The sequence below is a fragment of the Micropterus salmoides genome, unplaced genomic scaffold (genome assembly GCF_014851395.1).
Source record: "Micropterus salmoides isolate LMB-PRFRI ecotype aquatic unplaced genomic scaffold, ASM1485139v1 Ms_hic_scaffold_1, whole genome shotgun sequence".
Lineage (NCBI taxonomy): Eukaryota > Metazoa > Chordata > Actinopteri > Centrarchiformes > Centrarchidae > Micropterus > Micropterus salmoides.
Window position 1 is genome coordinate 18,306,685 of NW_024040040.1, and position 18,038 is coordinate 18,324,722.

An 18,038-nucleotide genomic window follows, 5' to 3' on the forward strand; every position below is an offset into this window, starting at 1 on the left:
AGAGCCTCCCTTAAAGTAATGGTACTCAATTACCAGAACAAGCATAATGTAACAGCCTGCTCTACATCAATAACAGTAAAATTAAATAACTAAGTCAAATGCAATGTGAAACATATTTATCCGTTATGATTAATTGACTTTTAAATATTTCTCTATTTTAATATGTTTTTCAAGTTCTAACTCAAAATATACATCTCACATAGTAAAACAAAAAACTAATATACTAACTATATTTAAAGCTCTTAATTTTTAAGCTGGACTTACTAACCTCATGAATCATTTCTTAGAGTGCATAAGCATTATCAGTATCATCTGGCGTATGTGACTATGATTGTGCAATTACCTGAAAGCTTTGGAAACATCCATGTCAATGGGCTCATGTCGGAGCTTACACACCTGTGTGACAAAGTCACTGAGGACTCCGAGGGGAACCCTGTGTACTGAAGTCAGCTATTGTTGCAAGTCGAGCTCTTATCTGTTTGTAGGCAAAACATGTCAAGCAGTCCCTAAATAGATATACAACAGGGTACTGATCACCGTTTGATTTGATTTGTTTTTCAGCAACACCCACAGCCATTTAGTATATGAATTGAGAAATGGAGTCATTCGAGGGGGGACAAAAACTAACAGAGTTGCCAATAAAAAAATAATTTTACTTGCAAATGCAAGTAGGCATGCAAATTTGACTTTATGCTTTTCCTCTGAATTAATTGGCAATGTAGGCTCTTAGCTATAGTTACATTTAAAATATACAAATGACCTGATATATATATATAAAATGTGATGTGTGATTGTGTATGGGAATGTAAGAACCTAGAATATTTCTCATGAGGAACATGAAATTGGGCCAATATGATTCATCAATATGCAGAAATAAACCTTTAGTGGGTTTAAGGAGATGGCTCCATGTATGGCATAAGAAAAGAAATTATATTATATAAATGAACCAAATATATTTGAGGAAATTTGGGACCCCTTCCTGTATTTTGTTAAAACTTTGAGTAAAACAATCATATCACCGGAAAAGAATGATTTGAAGATTTGAAGAAATCAGTTACAATTTAAGATAATTCTTGAACTTGGAAATAATTCCCCCGAATCAAGGTCCCCTTCCTAGCTTTCTCCAGGGCCTTCAACCTTCACCAGCAGATGGAGTTTGCTCCGTTGTGATGGGTTGGTAACTGGGCCTCTGAAGCTGTACTAAAGTCAACATGGATGTGAAAACTTAAAATGGATAAAAGTATAACAGCTGCAGAGTTCACATGCCAATCTCCATCTCCATGACAACTCAGTAAACTCTATCACCTGAAGGAAGCACTAGTAAGGGGACCTTGTAGGACAGGAGATGCTTTTTTGAGGTTTGTTTTTCATTATCCAGCATTTATTTTTATTTCTCACTATAGGATTATTTCTTAGTACTTCACTAAGCAGATTTTTCTCTGGTGGGGATGTTTTTTTGTCTTTATTTTGTGCCTTATTTATGTTTAGAATACACCTACTGCAATAGTGTCGTGTGGTGACACTTCCGCAGCAACAGGTGGCAGTAGATCTCCAGCTAACGCTACAATAAACTCAGGAAAATATAAAGACGAAGAAGACTTACCATCAACAGTGCATCCCTTGCAGAGGTACAGCTATGCTATCTGTCGATGTTTGAATTGTACTGCTGTATCCTAATTCTTAACTTTGAATAGAAATTATATATTTGGAATCTATCATGTATTATATTATGCGTTTACGACACTAGCTGTACAAACGAGTGTTAGCCGTTAGCTTTAGCGGTGACGCTAGGCTAACTAGAAGCTACAGCGAGCTAAACTCTTTAGTCTGTGTGTGGGTGTGTGTAGCCCTACAAAACAGTTTTCCGTGTTACGTGGCTTTATATTCTGTTATAAAATTGATGGCTCGCTATTTTTAGCCGTCCTTCTATCCCACCCGGTCGGTCTAACTGCTGCGCCTTATATTGCCTCGTGTCTCTGCAGATTATTTTTTATCTGGCCCAGATAACGTTGTAGAGCAGCGCAGCAGTAACAAAGCGGGGAAAATGGACACAAGAGCCTGGAGGAATCCGTATCATGACTACAGTGGGAGCCCTGCGTCCACACAGACGTTGTTTGACTCTCAAGGAAAGGTAATGTATGAATGTAAATGTATAAAAATGAATGAATAAATAAATAAATATATAAAAATAAAGGTTGAAGTGTATGTGTGTTCATGTGCTTCGTGTAAACTTCATAATTGTAATGTTTCTGTACCTTCAGCTCACATCAGAGTTTGCCCAGCGACTGAGCAGCAAGATCAGTGAGCTTTTGGCTGTTATGGAAAATGGGCTGAAGTCTGCTGATCCAAGAGATTGCACCATTTACACTGGCTGGGCAGGTGATGACACCATCACACATCTGATTTAAATAACTTCATATGATCTGATTGAATTGTATTGATCTGACTAATTGGCAACTTAATGACAAGAAGAAAAAGCTGATGATACACAGGGCAACTTTTTGAGCAATGTTGCTGGAGGCAAGTCCGACTATGTTTTAAACGGATAGCGGCGGCGCGGGGCAGGTGGTGGAGTGGTGGGGGAAGGGGATTACGGTAGTAATCTTTACTCATTACCACTGATGGCAGCGTTGCCCAGCACGATTGCTCTAAAAGTTGCTCCGTGTATCATCAGCTTAAGGCTCCACATGTGAGTGTGATGCTCATTGGAGACACCCCAAGCCCCCCTTTCACACAGACTTTGCAGTATAAGTAAATTCATTTTTGACTTTGATAACCAACAGTCAGTTAATATGCATCCCCATATTTCATTTATAATCATGGACCAATAAATCTTGAAAGTTTTGAAAATATTTGAATTTTAAGGGCTGGAACCAGAGAATCTTTGACAATTTTGTAAAAGGATTTGATCCATAATTAAAATAGCTACGTTTCCTCTTGGATGATTAAGCGACTTATTGTTTCACTTCCACTTTGATTTCAGAATATTTGGGTTTCTATCGATACGTTTTTATTCTCAAGGGTTGCAGATGTGATTAAGATTAGATTAGATCATGCTGTAGTTTACCATATGTGCAGCCTTCCTTCAGTTTTTAAACAGGAAACATGTCTAGGTTAGTTTCCAAAGTTTACAACAATAAAATATATCTGTCTGACTTTCAACAGGTATTGCTCTGCTCTACTTGCACCTCCACAATGTGTTCAAGGACCCCTCCTTACTTCAGAAAGCACTAGAATATGTCAACCACAGTCTGAAGTGTTTGACCCGACGTCATGACGTCACCTTCCTATGTGGGGATGCCGGGCCCCTGGCTATAGCTGCTGCGGTCTACCATCGCCTGCAGAGGGTGCAAGAGACTGACGAGTGCATCAGCAGGTATTTAGAATACTTAGTTATGCCTCCATTAAGTTTTTAGGTGTTTGTTTAGATAAGTGTATGCCTTATGGTTTCTCAAATAAGTAATTTCCTACTTTGTGACTTTTCTGCTTCTTAACATATTGGACATTGCATGAAGGAGTTGGCACTTCGTTCCAGGACATTCCACCTCTCCTTCTCTCCCTAGTTTGCATCTCATCGTGCTTCTCTTTCCCTCTGTATATTTGTGTATTATTTGTTTGTGTGAACGCTGTTGTACTCTTGTGTGTTTGTGTGGCTTGTCCTCTCTTCAGCTGTCTATGGTGGAGATGAGGTGGTGTGGCTCAGATATCACTTAGGTGGCCCAGTAACTATAACTACAAGTTGGGATTTACATGTTCCCAGGCCAGGACTCTTATTAAACGTGTAAAATTGGAAAAGATCTGATGATGTGGACCAGAGATAGCACAGGTACTAAATGTGAAACGTCTAAACATGGTTAACATCACAAAGGTCTGTAGACCAGTAGACCCAGTTCTAAAAGGACACAGTTCCAACATTTCTCAAAACCCGAAAATCAATAAGCTTATCGATTCTGCTATAGAGCCTAGCGGGTCCTATAATGTAATTATGTCTTGAGCGTCAAATCTGATTTAACTTGAAATGCGATGGATAAGAAAACTAATGTTTATTTATTGGTGGCACCAAAACGCGGTATTAAAATGGGCCCGGGACTGTTCAATATCAGCCTCTGCTGCTCTCTGTCGCGCGCGCACACACACACAGCGCCCTGCAGAGATAGACACAGACGCCGTTCCGTCGCTGAAGTTAAGGTACCTCCAAACTATTTGAGTTGCCAACAGCTATGCTCGTTATGTGCAATAAAACCTTTGTGAGTAAAAAGACAATACTTTATCAGTACACCTGTTTGTAAGGGAAACATGTAGAAAGAGTTCATTTTAAACTGCTCTATCCTCAGTCTGTCATCCTATATGTTATATAAAAGCACAACTAAGGTTAGCTTGGCAATTAGCCAAATACAAAGCTATTAAATAAATATTAAACTTTAATCCTGTATCCTGTAATTAATTTTAAAACAACCACACAGCTATGCACACAAGATTATGTTTATTTATTGCAAGTCATATGTCACCTCAATATATAACAACGAAATCGCACATTGAATATTTTCCTCATATCGTGCAGGCCTACCTCATGCCCGTTGGGTCTGGTCCTACCAAATAATAGTAAAGTGTCGATAGTGGTATCGATAAAGAATCGGATCGTTAAGCAGTCTCAATAAGGTTATTAATATCAATAAAAATGAATGATCCCCATCCCTAAGGAGGAGTACAGAGCCTGTAAATGGCAAAAAAATACCTTTAAAATTGCACAATCAATTCAAAATGGCTGACTTCCTGTTTAGGAAATGGCTCCATGAGGCTTTTTGTTTAAGTTTAGAAAGATACATCTGCCTCCCAAATTTTGTACATCTAGGTGAAACATACAACGGGGGCCACTTTTATACAGGAGCTATCGAGAAATTAACCACACCCATCCCCCAAAACAAATCAGACAACGCAGTACACCTTTTGTGATGTGTGGGACAAATTCTGTCAGTTTTCAGCATCTGTTGTTGAAAACCCACAAACTTCACAATATAACGTCATCAAGGTCTTAAGGCTTTCCGCTCGGGGATCAATAAAGTATTTCTGATTCTGAGAAGCATATCAAAGTATAAAACATGTACTTTCCTGTTGCCAGTATTTGGTGCTATGACTGTTTATCCACATGTCTTCAGGTAGCGACTCTTAACATATGAAGTTTGGGGCAGCCCTTCGACGAAAACTCACAGGTTTTACAATATGGCATCATCAAGGTCGTAAGCTTTTTCTGAGACAGTTTTGAGACTTGCCGGATCGACCTGCTAAAGCCTCAAATATACTTTAAAGTTTACGCGGTATACTTCTGTTTATACTACTTTCGGAAGTCAGCTGGGTGGACTCCTTTCACACATGCGCAGTAGAGCAGTTGGTGCCCTGGTAGTGTAGTGGGTGCGCGCACAGCTCCACCTGGTCACAAAAAATGGGAGGCACATGGATGTCTGCACAGAGCCTATGGGGCACCCTTTGATGATTTTTTTTTGTCACGTGGATCCTTGCGGTCCCTTGTGAAGGTGGAAAGTCTTATCATTTGCGGGAGGAAAACATCATCATCATCAAGTATAAAACATGTAATTTCTTGTTGCCAGTAGGTGGCACTGTGACTAAGACTGAATAATAGGTGCGTTTAATGCACAGTGCTGGACTAAACACACAGTTGCTTTTCACCGGCTGCACAAAGTTGGAACCACCTTTTGCCTGAGCTGCGAGATCAGTCATTGTCCTAAGCTCACGCACTCTACACGAGGTAGAATGTGTCCCACTTGACACATTCTACCTCTGAATTGTGATCACATTCATTATAAAATTCATTGTACACATTTATAGGTCATAAATACTTATTTGGTGCGATACTCGGTCATGGCAAAAGGTCATCCTAACTCACGGATTCTGTGTTTCTTCTGCCACTACTTTCCCAGACTGCTTCAGTATCACCAGACTGTGGTGAAAGGTTCAGGCGGGCTGCCTGACGAGCTGCTTTATGGGCGGATGGGCTACCTCTACGCCCTCGTCTTTGTCAACCAGCAGCTCGGGCAAGACAGGATCCCACTGCAGTACATCCAGCAGGTGGGTCAGAGACAGGGCACAGTCTGACAAAATCACTGTAATTTGAAGTGGTACAGAAGGATATTTTTTTTTTGTCCAGGACAGGCTGACTGATCATCCATGACTTCTTAGACAGTGTTCTTCTTAATGGTACATACGACAGCAACCATAGGCCAAGAGGAAATTTAACTAATTGGATAAAAGGGTTGAGAATTTTAACTTCTAGGTTACTGCCATCAACAATCTTGACTTGCCATTTGGCTCTTATTTGCTCACTCTTGCACCTATTGATGTCTAATTGGTCTAATTTATCTCCATTGATGTTTTTCAATTCTACAGATTAGGTGTGTTTGTGAGCCGGGATGTGTTATTTCCTTCCTCAGATCAGTGAGGCTGTGCTCGTTTCAGGCGAGCACCTCAGTAGGAAGTTCAGGGTCCAGAACCACAGTCCTCTGATGTACGAGTGGTACCAGGAGCAGTACATTGGCGCCGCCCACGGCTTGGCTGGAATCTACTACTTCCTCATGCAGGTAGTCTTGAGCTTAAGATAGACCATATTAGGAAGCTTTAGGAGCTATTTTATAAAACTAGATAAATACGGTAATGAGATGTAATACATGAAATCAGAAATAGCTTATTATGCCAAAAATAAATTCAATAATACATACACGTAATTAACAAATGAGTTATCCACAAATTGGTATGGTGTCCTACATCATTTTGAGGTTGTCTAAGGCTGCAAGTAACGATAATTTTTACTATTGATTAATCTGAAAAGTATTTTTTCAATCAATTAATTGTTTAACCTATAAAATATCAGAAATACTGAAAAATGGCCGTCACAAGTTGCCAGAGCCCAACGTGAAATTTTAAAATAGCTTTATTTTGTCCAACCAACGCTCCAAAAGCTAAATATATTCAATTTACGTTATGTAAAACAAAGAAAGGAAAGCAAATTCTCACCTTTGAGAAGCCAGAACCAGAGAATATTTGGTATTGTTGCCTGCACTATTTTTATTTCCTGTTTTATTTATTTATTTATAAGGACAGCACACATTAATCAACATTACTGTAAATGTGCCAGTGTTGGCCTACTGGCTAGTTTTCAACTGCAGTCCTTCGGCGAGATGTTTTGGAACCTTTAAAATACTACTACTTCAAGTAACTCTATTACTAAAACTGTTGATGGTAAATTTATTAAATGACTAATCACCTGTTTGTTTTACAAGCACTCTGCTGCAGAAGTTAGTCTGTCAGTTGCCAGGCTATACTGAAGTTGCCACCTGTTACCTCTTCATCCTCCATTGTCTGATCTCTCCCTCGCAGCCGGGCTTCGTCTGTGTGGAGGAGTATGTACACCGGCTGGTGAAGCCCAGCGTGGACCACGTCTGTCGTCTCAAGTTCCCCACAGGAAACTACCCTGCCTGTATCGGGGACGACCGAGACCTGTTGGTGCACTGGTGCCACGGATCCCCAGGAGTGATCTACATGCTCCTGCAGGCATACAGGGTAAACACTGAGGAGGCAAACTAAGTTATTTTGAAAACTGGATAAATTCACTATATACTGTAGTAGTTACAAAAGGTATTTCATGAAGTCCAGTCTTTTAGAGAATAAATGGTTCATATAAAGAGTCCTAGTGCCATCTTGTGGTGAAGTTTAGTCTATCTATGATTTAATCTCGCATAGTGTCGAATGTATTTGTTTCATCAAGTGATTCATATGAATTTAGTGAATGGGAAAGCCTCCGCAGCTTTCTTTTTGTTCTATTTCCTGTTTGATAATAATGGTAAATGTGAGAACATTATACAAATGTTTTTCTTCTTGGTGTTACTAAAACAGCATATTATTAAGGACAACATTTATTTAAAAATTATTTATACTCTGTATATTGTCTGATATTTCCTAGCTCATCTTGTTACCTTTGGTAAGTGAATGGGTTGCATTTATACTGTAGCACAAGGGTTTCTCTTAAGTTATAACCTAGACTTTGCCAATGTCACCGTATGCAAAATATCAATTCTTAACATTTTAATTTCACTTCTTCTACTTTGTCCCAGGCCTTCGGAGTACCTCAGTACCTGGAAGACGCCCTGCAGTGTGGAGAGGTGGTGTGGCATTGTGGTTTGCTGAAGAAGGGCTACGGGCTGTGTCACGGTGCGGCGGGTAACGCCTACGCCTTCCTGGCCCTCTACCGGCAAACGCAGGACCCCAAGCACCTTTACAGGGCCTGCATGGTGAGAGCGCATTAAAGAGATGTCATAATGCAATTAGTACACAACACTCACACAGTGCAGTAGCCATTTGGGTGATCAAACAACTGCATATATTAATTGTGGCACTCCTGCAGTGCATCCATCTTAATTAGTGCCCATATACTTAATTATTGCCTCAACATTTTAACAGTGATTGAATTATATTTAGGAGTTGTTTTTTTCTTATCTGGTAAATTCATGTTTTAACCTTTTTTTTTTTTTTTTTTTTTAAATGTATTAATGAAAGTGCATCTGTTTAATGAAACATACAGAAGGCATGCCCCCTTTGTTATCACTTCCGCCAGGAAATTACCACATTTTCTCCCACATAAATACATTTTTGAAGGGATTGAAAACTATATATATCCTCTTGAAAAAAATATAATAAATCAAAATAGAAGTATTTCTGTACTGGTCTAGGAATTTGAATACCTTTTCAACTAAAAATATAAGCTGATATGTAATGTTGTTTTTTTCTAGTATAATGCCATAACACATAGAAGAGGTGTTTGTTTGAGGCTTCATAATGTGTCTTCCCTTGGTGCCTCTGACTTTGATGCAAGATGTGAAAGTCATATTAAAGTTAGTGCAAAGCACAACCACTCATAGCGCAGTTGGCCGCTCGCCAGCGGCATGTGAGAGGCAGGGCCTTTTATGTCTATTGACAATAGGTTGGGAGCTGTCTGTGTGAGTCGCCGTCAAAGCCGGCCGACCAGGGCTGGTAGCGAGCACTCTTTGGATGCACTCCAGGTGGCACGAGTCCCACGCGTACTTTCATTAATATGAATCTATTCATAGAGGATGGAAATAGACTCTTCAGATGTCTCGCCTAAGCTGTGTTACATGCTCCCAGCGCAACGGAGTGACATAGTGGTCATAATCCGATACCTCGACAGATGCTAGGATTTCACTGAGAGGGGCATAATCTTTTAGCGGTTGTTGACATTGCTCACTATTCTCTCGAGACGCTTCCTCTACAGTCCACTATCGTGATAGGATGTTATTATGACTGTTTTCTTTGCCTCTGCAGTTTGCAGACTGGTGCATGAACTACGGCAAACATGGATGCCGAACGCCAGACACTCCTTTCTCCCTTTTTGAAGGTAATATTTGATGACATGTCCCACCTATTATACCCTGTGTTTGCCATCATTTGTCATCATGATATTTGAGACTTTTACAGCTGGCACATTCCATAATTTCACACTTGTATGAGATGAAGTGATTCACATTGTACAATTGTACTGGATCATATCGTTGCGTTCTCCACCACTGTAGCTGCAAACTCACCGTTTCCCTCTCTGCCTACAGGCATGGCGGGCACCATCTACTTCTTGGCTGACCTTCTGCAGCCAATGAAAGCAAGGTTCCCAGCCTTTGAGGTGTAAACATTTCTCCACAGGTAGTCCTCCCAACCCACATTGTGGAAAATAGAACAAGAAGAAGACCCACACTCTCTGTCGCTCTCACTGCATGAAAACACTTCATTTCATCTCAATAAATGAAATTCTGGGACTGACTTTGACTCCCACTTCACACATTGTGCCATGTGTTCCCTGCTCTTCTCTTCTGGGAACTTTACATGTTATTAACAGAATCGATCCTATACTCACATCTCAACTACATAATTATCTCAAAGATATGTCAAAGGTGAGAGCCTCTCTAGCTTTTGGTGTATAATTAAACTCTTGCTTTATTAATTTCGGCTGTTGCTCAGATTGTGATGTCTTTGAGGGTTTAAGCAAAAAGGAAGGAAACTAATTTTCAATTTGTCAAAACTTAAAATTAAATTGTGGGGAAACTAACTGGTGTTTTGTTAACACTTAAGAACTGTATATTTCTATTATGTCAGTTTGATATGTAAAAAAGAAAAAAAAAAGGAAATGGATGCTTTAGTTTGCTATTCTGTTTGCTGTTGACGTTTCTCTGAAAAAGAAAAGCTAGAGTACAAGCTGTGTCATGTGTTAAGGGGTTAACCCTTAAAGTGTAAACTGTTTGCCTGTCCTTTGCACTGTCTGAGCAATAAACCTTGTGTCTTTTTACAGCTGTTGCTGTAGTGAATGTCAGTACCTCCTGCTCGTGTTTTGGGTGTAATGATGCAGCTGCAAAGAAAAGCCACAAGACGGCAGCAGAGACCTGGCAACTTGTGAATCAGTATCAGACAATAGACCTCCACCAAATGAAATACATTCATTGTCAACAAAGGAGACTGCCTTGAAGCTTGGTCACCTCATGAATAAGTTATTTGACAGTCAAATGTTATGCTAATCAGGTTGAATTTTCCATATTCATTGGATATGGATACAGCATGCAAGCGGTCTAAAAATGTCCATTGTGTGAGCTGTAAACACTGAGTTTTATGGCATTTAGCTCGCTAATGAAACCACATATTATAGTGATAAGTGTCTAAAATCCTCTGTCCCTCCTCCATGGGTCCCTTGGCTCAACGGTCTCTATTCCAAATAAGGCTCACATAACACTCCTGAAAACCAAGCGGCGACACAATACCACTGCTCTTTTTTTAACCTCCTGCCTATGCTTCTTTATGGCCTGATGCCAGCTTGGGTCTTAGATGGGAGGTTGGGGGGGAGGGGGTCGGGAGGTCGTTACTACACCAGAGAGTCTTGAGGAGCAGGAGCGTTCGTTTACTCCACCCCCATCGCCACAGAGAAACCAAACACCTCCAGCAGGAATGGGAGTAAAAATAGAGGTCATCTGTCCCGAGGCGTGGTCTCCTGGACATGTCTCTCACTGTGGTTCACTCGGTCTCACAAATGTCCTCTGGCTACTTCAGCTGCGGGACATAACCGTTGTGTGTTACAGAGCTGATGACAAGTTGGTGCAGTCTGGCAGCATGCTTACAGCAGCCGTTCACACTGTTAGTGAATTATCTAACCCTGTGCACTTTGTGTCTGTGTCTATGTGCACTTGCTCTTCCTCTCAGCTGTGTCTTTTTGTCCTTGGGAGCAAACGTGGATGGAGAAGGGAAAAAGTTTAACTCCAAACCCACATGCTAACAATGACACTTCTTCACAAAAAATATGTTCTAATGATGTACGACGTTTGCATTTATGACGTATTGGTGGATTTTCAAGCAGCTAAAGATTTTTGGTTCATAAAAGACCACAGCTGCACAAAATACCGTCAGGAAATCACTTGCAAAGACTTGAGCTGGTTGTAACACTACAGAGTTAAAGCTGACAATTGATTACTCATGGAAATTGTGCAGCAAATATAGAATTTTAGGAGTGTAACTGCCCTTAATTCATACATTTAGTATAATTTTAATAAGCCATTGGAGGCTTGTGGGAACTGCAGAGCTCAGTATTTGGGACGCAGACTTTAAAAATATTAAATATTTGTATATATATTTAAAAATATAAAGAGAAGCAGCCTCTCAGTTATAACAAACAAAATGGAGCATACAGTGAATCCAATGCAGATGCTAAACACAGTGTAATATCTTCATTCGTAAGAACCAATGAAAATGTTTACCTTCACCTCATGTACAGAACTACATAATCATCTTTGAAACTACTAATAACTTTGTTTTAATACATCTATACATGCTCCAGTTGATATTGACGAAACAATGTCAACAGTAGTAAGAGGCTCTTAAGTTGGGTTTGTTTAGTCAAATAACTGTTTTCATATTTAAGAACTGACTCATTGAGTAATCAAGAATCAGATCGGGACTTTAACTAAGACAAACTTTATTTGGTCTTGTGAAAGTAAATATACTGTGCGAAAAGTTTGTACATTTTCGGCCTTTTTCTGTTTCTGCATGAGACTGTCTTCAAGACTATGTCCATCAGACACTTTATGGCAATGTTTTGTTTTATGCATCTACTGCATTAAGAATAGATTCCTTCTGATGTGGCCATCAGCACCATGGATAGCTCTGATGGAGATGGAAATGTTAGGGGAGCAGGTGATTTAACCTCCATAGGTGAGGCAGTTAAGTCTTCACTTATGGCTAACTTAATCTGTTAGGATCATGTTATAACCTAAATTTCACCACAGTGTGATTGTCTTTTCATTCTGCTGCATATAGTGTATATCCAAGACATTTTGTTCAGGCAAGTGAAGCTTGCATTATAGTGCTCAATTCAGCTACAAAACGTTTTAAGGACAGGTGCATTGACAGGTAACATCAATAAACATCATAGTCATAGTAAGTAAATTCAGTAAACTGACACTGACTTTTTTTTTTTAAAACCCTGCTCAAATGGAATCAACTTTTCAAACTGTTTTTGCCCTGCTGTTATTTCACCATAAGAGGAGGAGAGGAGTCTCTGTTTAAAAATACCACCTTGTAAACGAGCTCTCTGGACTTGGAGCCCCTTCTGAAGTGGGCCAATAGGTAGCTGAGTTTTCTGCATTTCCACTGACGGTTCAATTGTATACCTCTTTCAGACGTTTAGATGTCGAGTCAATGACAAGCACGAGCATTTTCTCTTCATAGAAATACGTTTTTAAAAAAACTGTTACAACAGAGACACAAGACAAGAGTCTTGTCAGTTATTTTGCCTTCTAAAAATAGCCCTTTCCCCTTCTAAAGGCCTACTCCCCGCACAGCTCTCCTTTCCGTTTGCCCTAAGAAAGTTAAAGATGTTCCAGCATGTCATCTGATCCGCCCTATTAGCATACGTGACATCACATGCCCGGGATAAATAAGAGGGGGGCTTTGACCATGGCTCAGGACCACTCTGTCTTGGGACTTCAGCTTCTCTTCTCCTTTCTTTCCTGCAGCTCCAGCTCTCCAAAATGGTGTGTACAAAATTGTGTTTTGGACTCTCTGGGTGGGGCGGTTCTGCAGGAGTTACTTTTTTTTTTCTACCAGGGACAATTGTTTGTGGCATGGGTGTGGATACCATCTCTCCAAAATAAGCCCAACATATTTGGGACTGTTTTGGCATCACTGAAATTGTGCTAGGGAAGAGAAATCAAGACTTCTTGATACTGCTTTGAAAAGAAAATTATGAAAAGAAATCAAGCTTGAGCGGTCTTGGACCACTGTCTTGAAATACATCATATACTTACGAAATCTTGCATAAACTGGATTTTGTCTGTGCTGTTTTATATACTCATAAATCATTTGTTTTCATTAATTTCTCTGTGTCCTGTGTGTTTGTAAATGTACCTTTTTGTTTGTTTGTGTGTGCGTTTTTCTGTATTTCTATGTGACAGACTGAGTTCACACCAGACCAGATTGAGGGTAAGTGAAGAAACACGCAGGGTGACATTTACTTGCAACATTACCAGCAGGAGAGAGTATGCCCTCCAAAAATTTTCTTCCATTCTGCCATTTTGTAGCCAGAGATTTTGCTGCATTTGTCACACTAAACAAACTTGAGAGAGTAGCTACAGGCTAGTAAGTTCCAGATCGAAGACCACCATAGGACATGCCGTTCCACCGGACTGCAGTTGTCAAGGAACATTTGAGTTATGTCTATTCTAAGCCAACCTAGCCTTGTCTTACAACCCACAGTGGCCCTCGCACAGCAGAGGTGTAAATCACCAGGTCAAGGTTTAAGAAGCAGGCCCAGTGGCATCCCCTTACACAAGGAATCCAAATTGTAATCCCCTAGCACCATCCCCAACCCTTTTGTTCAGTGCTGAAAGACGTGTCCTCCGTAAACTTTACCCTATGTTTGGTGGAAGGCATTTGTTGTGGCACTTTGAATGGATAGATTTTAATTTAAAGTCTTTTAGTCCCCCCCCCCCCCCCCCATTTTGAATTGGTGTATAATGTTTTTTGTATGGATATTTTTTTGTTTCTTGTATGTATCTGGAAATGTATCTAGAAGCGATAAAATATTCCAATTGGGCATGTTAGAAAAGTGCCTCATCAATTGTTTAGATGGCTATTCAATTTGGCAAGTGCTGCTTCTTCACATTCTGGGACATTCATGCTACATGTTGGTCGTCGGGCCATGCAGTGCAAAGTGTTGATTACGCCGCAGTCAGCATTCTTATGTTTAACTCGAGCAGGTCCATGGGGCCATGCCCCTATAAGGTGCGGGTTACTCTGTTGGGGTGTATCAGTTTGCTCGCGATGTCGCCCTAAATTCTTCCCAAATGCAACTGGAGGCAGGAGGGAGCGAGGGGTTGGGGGGTGGGGGCTAGTACAGCTGTTCCCTGCTGCTGCTGCTGCTGCTGCTGCTGTTCGGAAGCCACACAAGACCATTAATCTGCCAAAAAGGTCACTTTGAGACGGCTTCCTGGATTCCTAGAAATAGCTAACCTTTGTTAAAGCCCCAGTCTCGGTACTTTCCTCTTCTCTGCTCGGGTACAGCTGTCGCTCCCACTTAGCTGGGAACAATGCCACAAAGTATGTGGCTTCTGCTGTCCTTGATCCCCCAACACAGTGTGATACCACATAGCTGCCACAGATGACTAAGAACGCTGTAATAGAAATTTACACTTGCAATTTGATTAAGGTCTTCTTCCAAAGCGCCTCATAGGCAGATAGATTTCTAGTGTGGAGACAATTAAGCATCATGAGCACTAGAACTGAGGATTTCAGGAGACTGAGATACAAAATCATGTTTGTTCTTTTTGACCTGTAAATTGTGTCAGTACTTTGTAACTCAAAGTTCTCTCTTGACTCTCCCCTCCTGGCCCAGACTTCAAGGAGGCTTTTGGTCTCTTTGACAGAGTTGGTGACAGCCAGGTGGCCTACAACCAGGTGGCTGACATTATGCGCGCTCTGGGCCAGAACCCCACCAACAAGGACGTTACAAAGATTCTGGGCAACCCAACCGCTGACGGTAAGACCCCAGTGCACGGGTGCGAAATGCAGACAAGCACAGGCATTCTTTGTAAGATACAGAATGTGGTACTTCTTCTCTTGAACGTGACATGGCCTCACTTTATGCTTAGACGTAAGCTTGTTGTCGACAGCTGGTCAAACTGGCCTTTCTGACTCCAAAACATTGACGGGAATTTTTACCCCCTCTAAGATGAAAGCATGTTTATTAACAGTGTCCTCCATGTCACATTTTTCAACAGACATGGCCAACAAGAGGCTCAACTTCGACGCTTTCCTGCCCATGCTGAAGCAGGTCGACGCCCTCCCGAAGGGAACCTATGATGACTACGTTGAGGGTCTGCGCGTCTTCGACAAGGAGGGCAACGGCACAGTCATGGGCGCTGAGCTGCGTATCGTGCTGTCCACCCTGGGTGAGTCTCAAAGTGGCCTTCTCCCAAATATAGAAGTGTACAAATATAGTTTGCTTAGCATTGCACAAGTGGGCGAGCATGTGCGTGAAATGGAGAGTTCCTGACATGGATCCTTGTGTGTCTACAGGAGAGAAGATGACTGAGCCCGAGATTGATGCCCTCATGGCTGGCCAGGAGGATGAGAACGGCAGTGTGCACTATGAGGGTAAGCTTTGATTTCCCAGCATGCCTTCTCGCCTTTATTTATTTTTGATTAGTACATTATGTCAAATATTTAAACAAATGGGTTTGTCTTTCTCCAGCTTTCGTCAAGCACATCATGTCTGTGTAAGAGGCCAGCAGTGGGAGTGCTGAAGAAACTGTAGCTCACCTACAGACAGCCCAACAGTGTCCAGGACATCTACACTGTGTCAAAGACCAACCAAGGAAAGACAAGGACTATGTACAAGGGATGTTGAAGCAAACCCATCTTGTTGTTTATTTTGTTTTCCTTTCGTCTCAAACCCTCTTATCTCGGGACATCACCATCGCCTCTCTATTGTAGACCCCCTCATCACTTGGCCTCTACTCCCCCCCCCCCCCCCCCCCGGGGCGCGTCTCCACTCACCACATGGGGTGAGGAACGGGGGAGAAGGGGTGACCGCTCATCAAGTGAGGGTAGACCCCTCCCTTCCCACCGCCACCTCATTCAGTCACGCCATCGCTGGCCCAGCAAAGCCAAAGGTGCTGGTCGTGGATAGACCGCCAAACGTCTCCCGCTTCCCTGAAAAGTTGTATTTATTGTCACTCTGTTCATTTCAGAATAAACTTTTCCAACGTACATCCCATCTGGGCTGATTCTTGATCTTTCATTGCCCATATACAGTTGTAGATGTGACTTTAGTATAGGGCAACAGTAAATCTTCTTGGATGTCAAAGTTAAAGTGAGATTATAAAAGTACACACAGTTCCAAGAATAATTTACAGTAAGCTAGGAGTGGACAAAAACAAGCTGAACAAAGATAGGTAAAAGTAAACATGGAACTATTATAAAGATACAAGTAGGTGTATATTGTAGCCAATATATATATGTATAAATATATAAGGCATCAATGACCATCATACAATGTCAAGGGTTTCTGTAAATTTTAAGATGTACAGAGAACAGACAGGATGATTGCAGTGTGGAACTGGATCAGCACTTCCTGAGGAAGTTGTACTTCCTGAGGTGGCACATGCTGGGCTCTTTTGATGATGGACACTGTTAGATGCCCAACACAGATCTTGGATCCTAGAAATGTTGTATTCAGTACACTCAGAGGAGTTGCTGCCTTACAGCCTTAATTGGTCTTGTATGACCGGCAGCAGATGGTAGCTAATGTTTACAAACTTTAGGTAGATATAAATGGGTAACAGACATTACTGGGAGATTTTTTTGCACTCTGTAACTCTTCTTAAATGTACTAATGTTACACTACATTTCAGCAGGTTTCATTGTTTTGCATTTGCTACTTGTAGTCAAAGTGGCTGATCTTAGGCAAAAGTTACGTAAGGTAGCTCTAAGGTGAAGTTTAGTTGTCTGCTTAGAAGTGCAGAACACTGAAATATCCTGCTAAAACTAGTCCATGATTAAAGAAAAATGTGGTTGTGGTATTTGTTACTACTGCTTTGTGTGTTTAATGATTTGTGCTGAACACTTAAAGTGCTACAAATATATATTTATTTTTAATTTTCCTCACCAAAGGTCATACAAACAGGCAAATTTAAACATACATAATGCCAATATAAATACAAGTTACTGCAGAAGTAAAAATAATACATTTACAGTATCAATGGGGATCATTTCAGATCTCAAACGGAACAAATGCAAGAGGTCATGTTACATAATTCATACATTAATTTGTAAATAGGAAAAAAACTAGACAGTGAAGATTCAAGATGTGGACTATAGACAATGTATCTGGTATACAGGGCTCCCACATTTTAAAAAGCATCTCAGGAGGGTGTCAGATATATCAAATAACTTAGGGACTTGTGTTCAAGGTCTTAAAAAGGTAGGCAACGTAATCTTTCAAAACTTAAAAAACACACTAGACTTGTAGTAGAGAGCAAGAGCTGTTAATGATTTGTGTTCCGAATACTTTACATTGACAACACGCTGAGGGACAACAGTGGTTATATTTAATTGTTTTGATCAAAATTATTGCCAAGGACAGTTCAGTAGTCGATGGATTTAAAAAAATATACACGCTTTACCATACACATTTTCCCACTGTGTAACTTTATTATACTAGTGGTTTTCTGGATTCAATGCAGGACTCTTGCAGCTTGGGACAGACGAGTTCAAAGATCTGAGAGAGTCTGCTCCCTTGTGGACACACTTTTATTACACAGCATCACACAGTTCATGTTACTTTTAAGAACAGCCAGGATGTTGTATTTAAACAATTTTCTGCCACCACATACATGTGGTGAAATACATGTATATAGTAATGAAAGATTGTATCATTTTTATTCCAATAAAGTTTCCATATTATTGATCTTCATATGCCAAAA

At 40.7% G+C, this 18,038-nt stretch overlaps 2 protein-coding genes across 3 annotated transcripts; both read left to right on the top strand.

Annotated features, from left to right (window-relative positions):
• Window positions 1-1,524: 1,524 nt before the first annotated feature.
• Window positions 1,525-10,379, top strand: lancl1 (LanC antibiotic synthetase component C-like 1 (bacterial)). 2 transcript variants are annotated; one of them, XM_038721439.1, is made up of 10 exons: window positions 1,525-1,628; window positions 1,983-2,131; window positions 2,262-2,379; window positions 3,166-3,376; window positions 5,937-6,084; window positions 6,447-6,593; window positions 7,390-7,572; window positions 8,124-8,300; window positions 9,349-9,421; window positions 9,630-10,379. In XM_038721439.1, the coding sequence occupies exons 2-10, from the start codon at window positions 2,045-2,047 to the stop codon at window positions 9,704-9,706; spliced, it is 1,221 nt and encodes a 406-aa protein (XP_038577367.1). In that variant the 5' UTR covers window positions 1,525-1,628; window positions 1,983-2,044; the 3' UTR covers window positions 9,707-10,379. The 2 variants fall into 2 exon arrangements, with proteins under 2 accessions (XP_038577367.1, XP_038577368.1); XM_038721440.1 differs by lacking the exon at window positions 1,525-1,628 and having other exon boundaries at window positions 1,734-2,131.
• Window positions 10,380-12,936: 2,557 nt separating this feature from the next.
• mylz3 (myosin, light polypeptide 3, skeletal muscle) lies at window positions 12,937-16,330 on the top strand. The gene is made up of 6 exons (XM_038721441.1): window positions 12,937-13,088; window positions 13,509-13,536; window positions 14,948-15,091; window positions 15,333-15,503; window positions 15,631-15,708; window positions 15,806-16,330. The coding sequence occupies exons 1-6, from the start codon at window positions 13,086-13,088 to the stop codon at window positions 15,832-15,834; spliced, it is 453 nt and encodes a 150-aa protein (XP_038577369.1). The 5' UTR covers window positions 12,937-13,085; the 3' UTR covers window positions 15,835-16,330.
• The last annotated feature ends 1,708 nt before the right edge of the window (window positions 16,331-18,038 follow it).

Bases quoted from the DNA above. Each gene is read 5' to 3' on its own strand.
- lancl1 (XM_038721439.1), top strand. From the start codon at position 2,045: ATGGACACAAGAGCCTGGAGGAATCCGTATCATGACTACAGTGGGAGC. The intron at 6,594-7,389 runs GTAGTCTTGAGC...TCTCCCTCGCAG, and splicing joins TCTACTACTTCCTCATGCAG to CCGGGCTTCGTCTGTGTGGA. The intron at 9,422-9,629 runs GTAATATTTGAT...CTCTGCCTACAG, and splicing joins TCCTTTCTCCCTTTTTGAAG to GCATGGCGGGCACCATCTAC.
- mylz3 (XM_038721441.1), top strand. The intron at 13,537-14,947 runs GTAAGTGAAGAA...CTCCTGGCCCAG, and splicing joins CACACCAGACCAGATTGAGG to ACTTCAAGGAGGCTTTTGGT. The intron at 15,504-15,630 runs GTGAGTCTCAAA...GTGTGTCTACAG, and splicing joins TATCGTGCTGTCCACCCTGG to GAGAGAAGATGACTGAGCCC.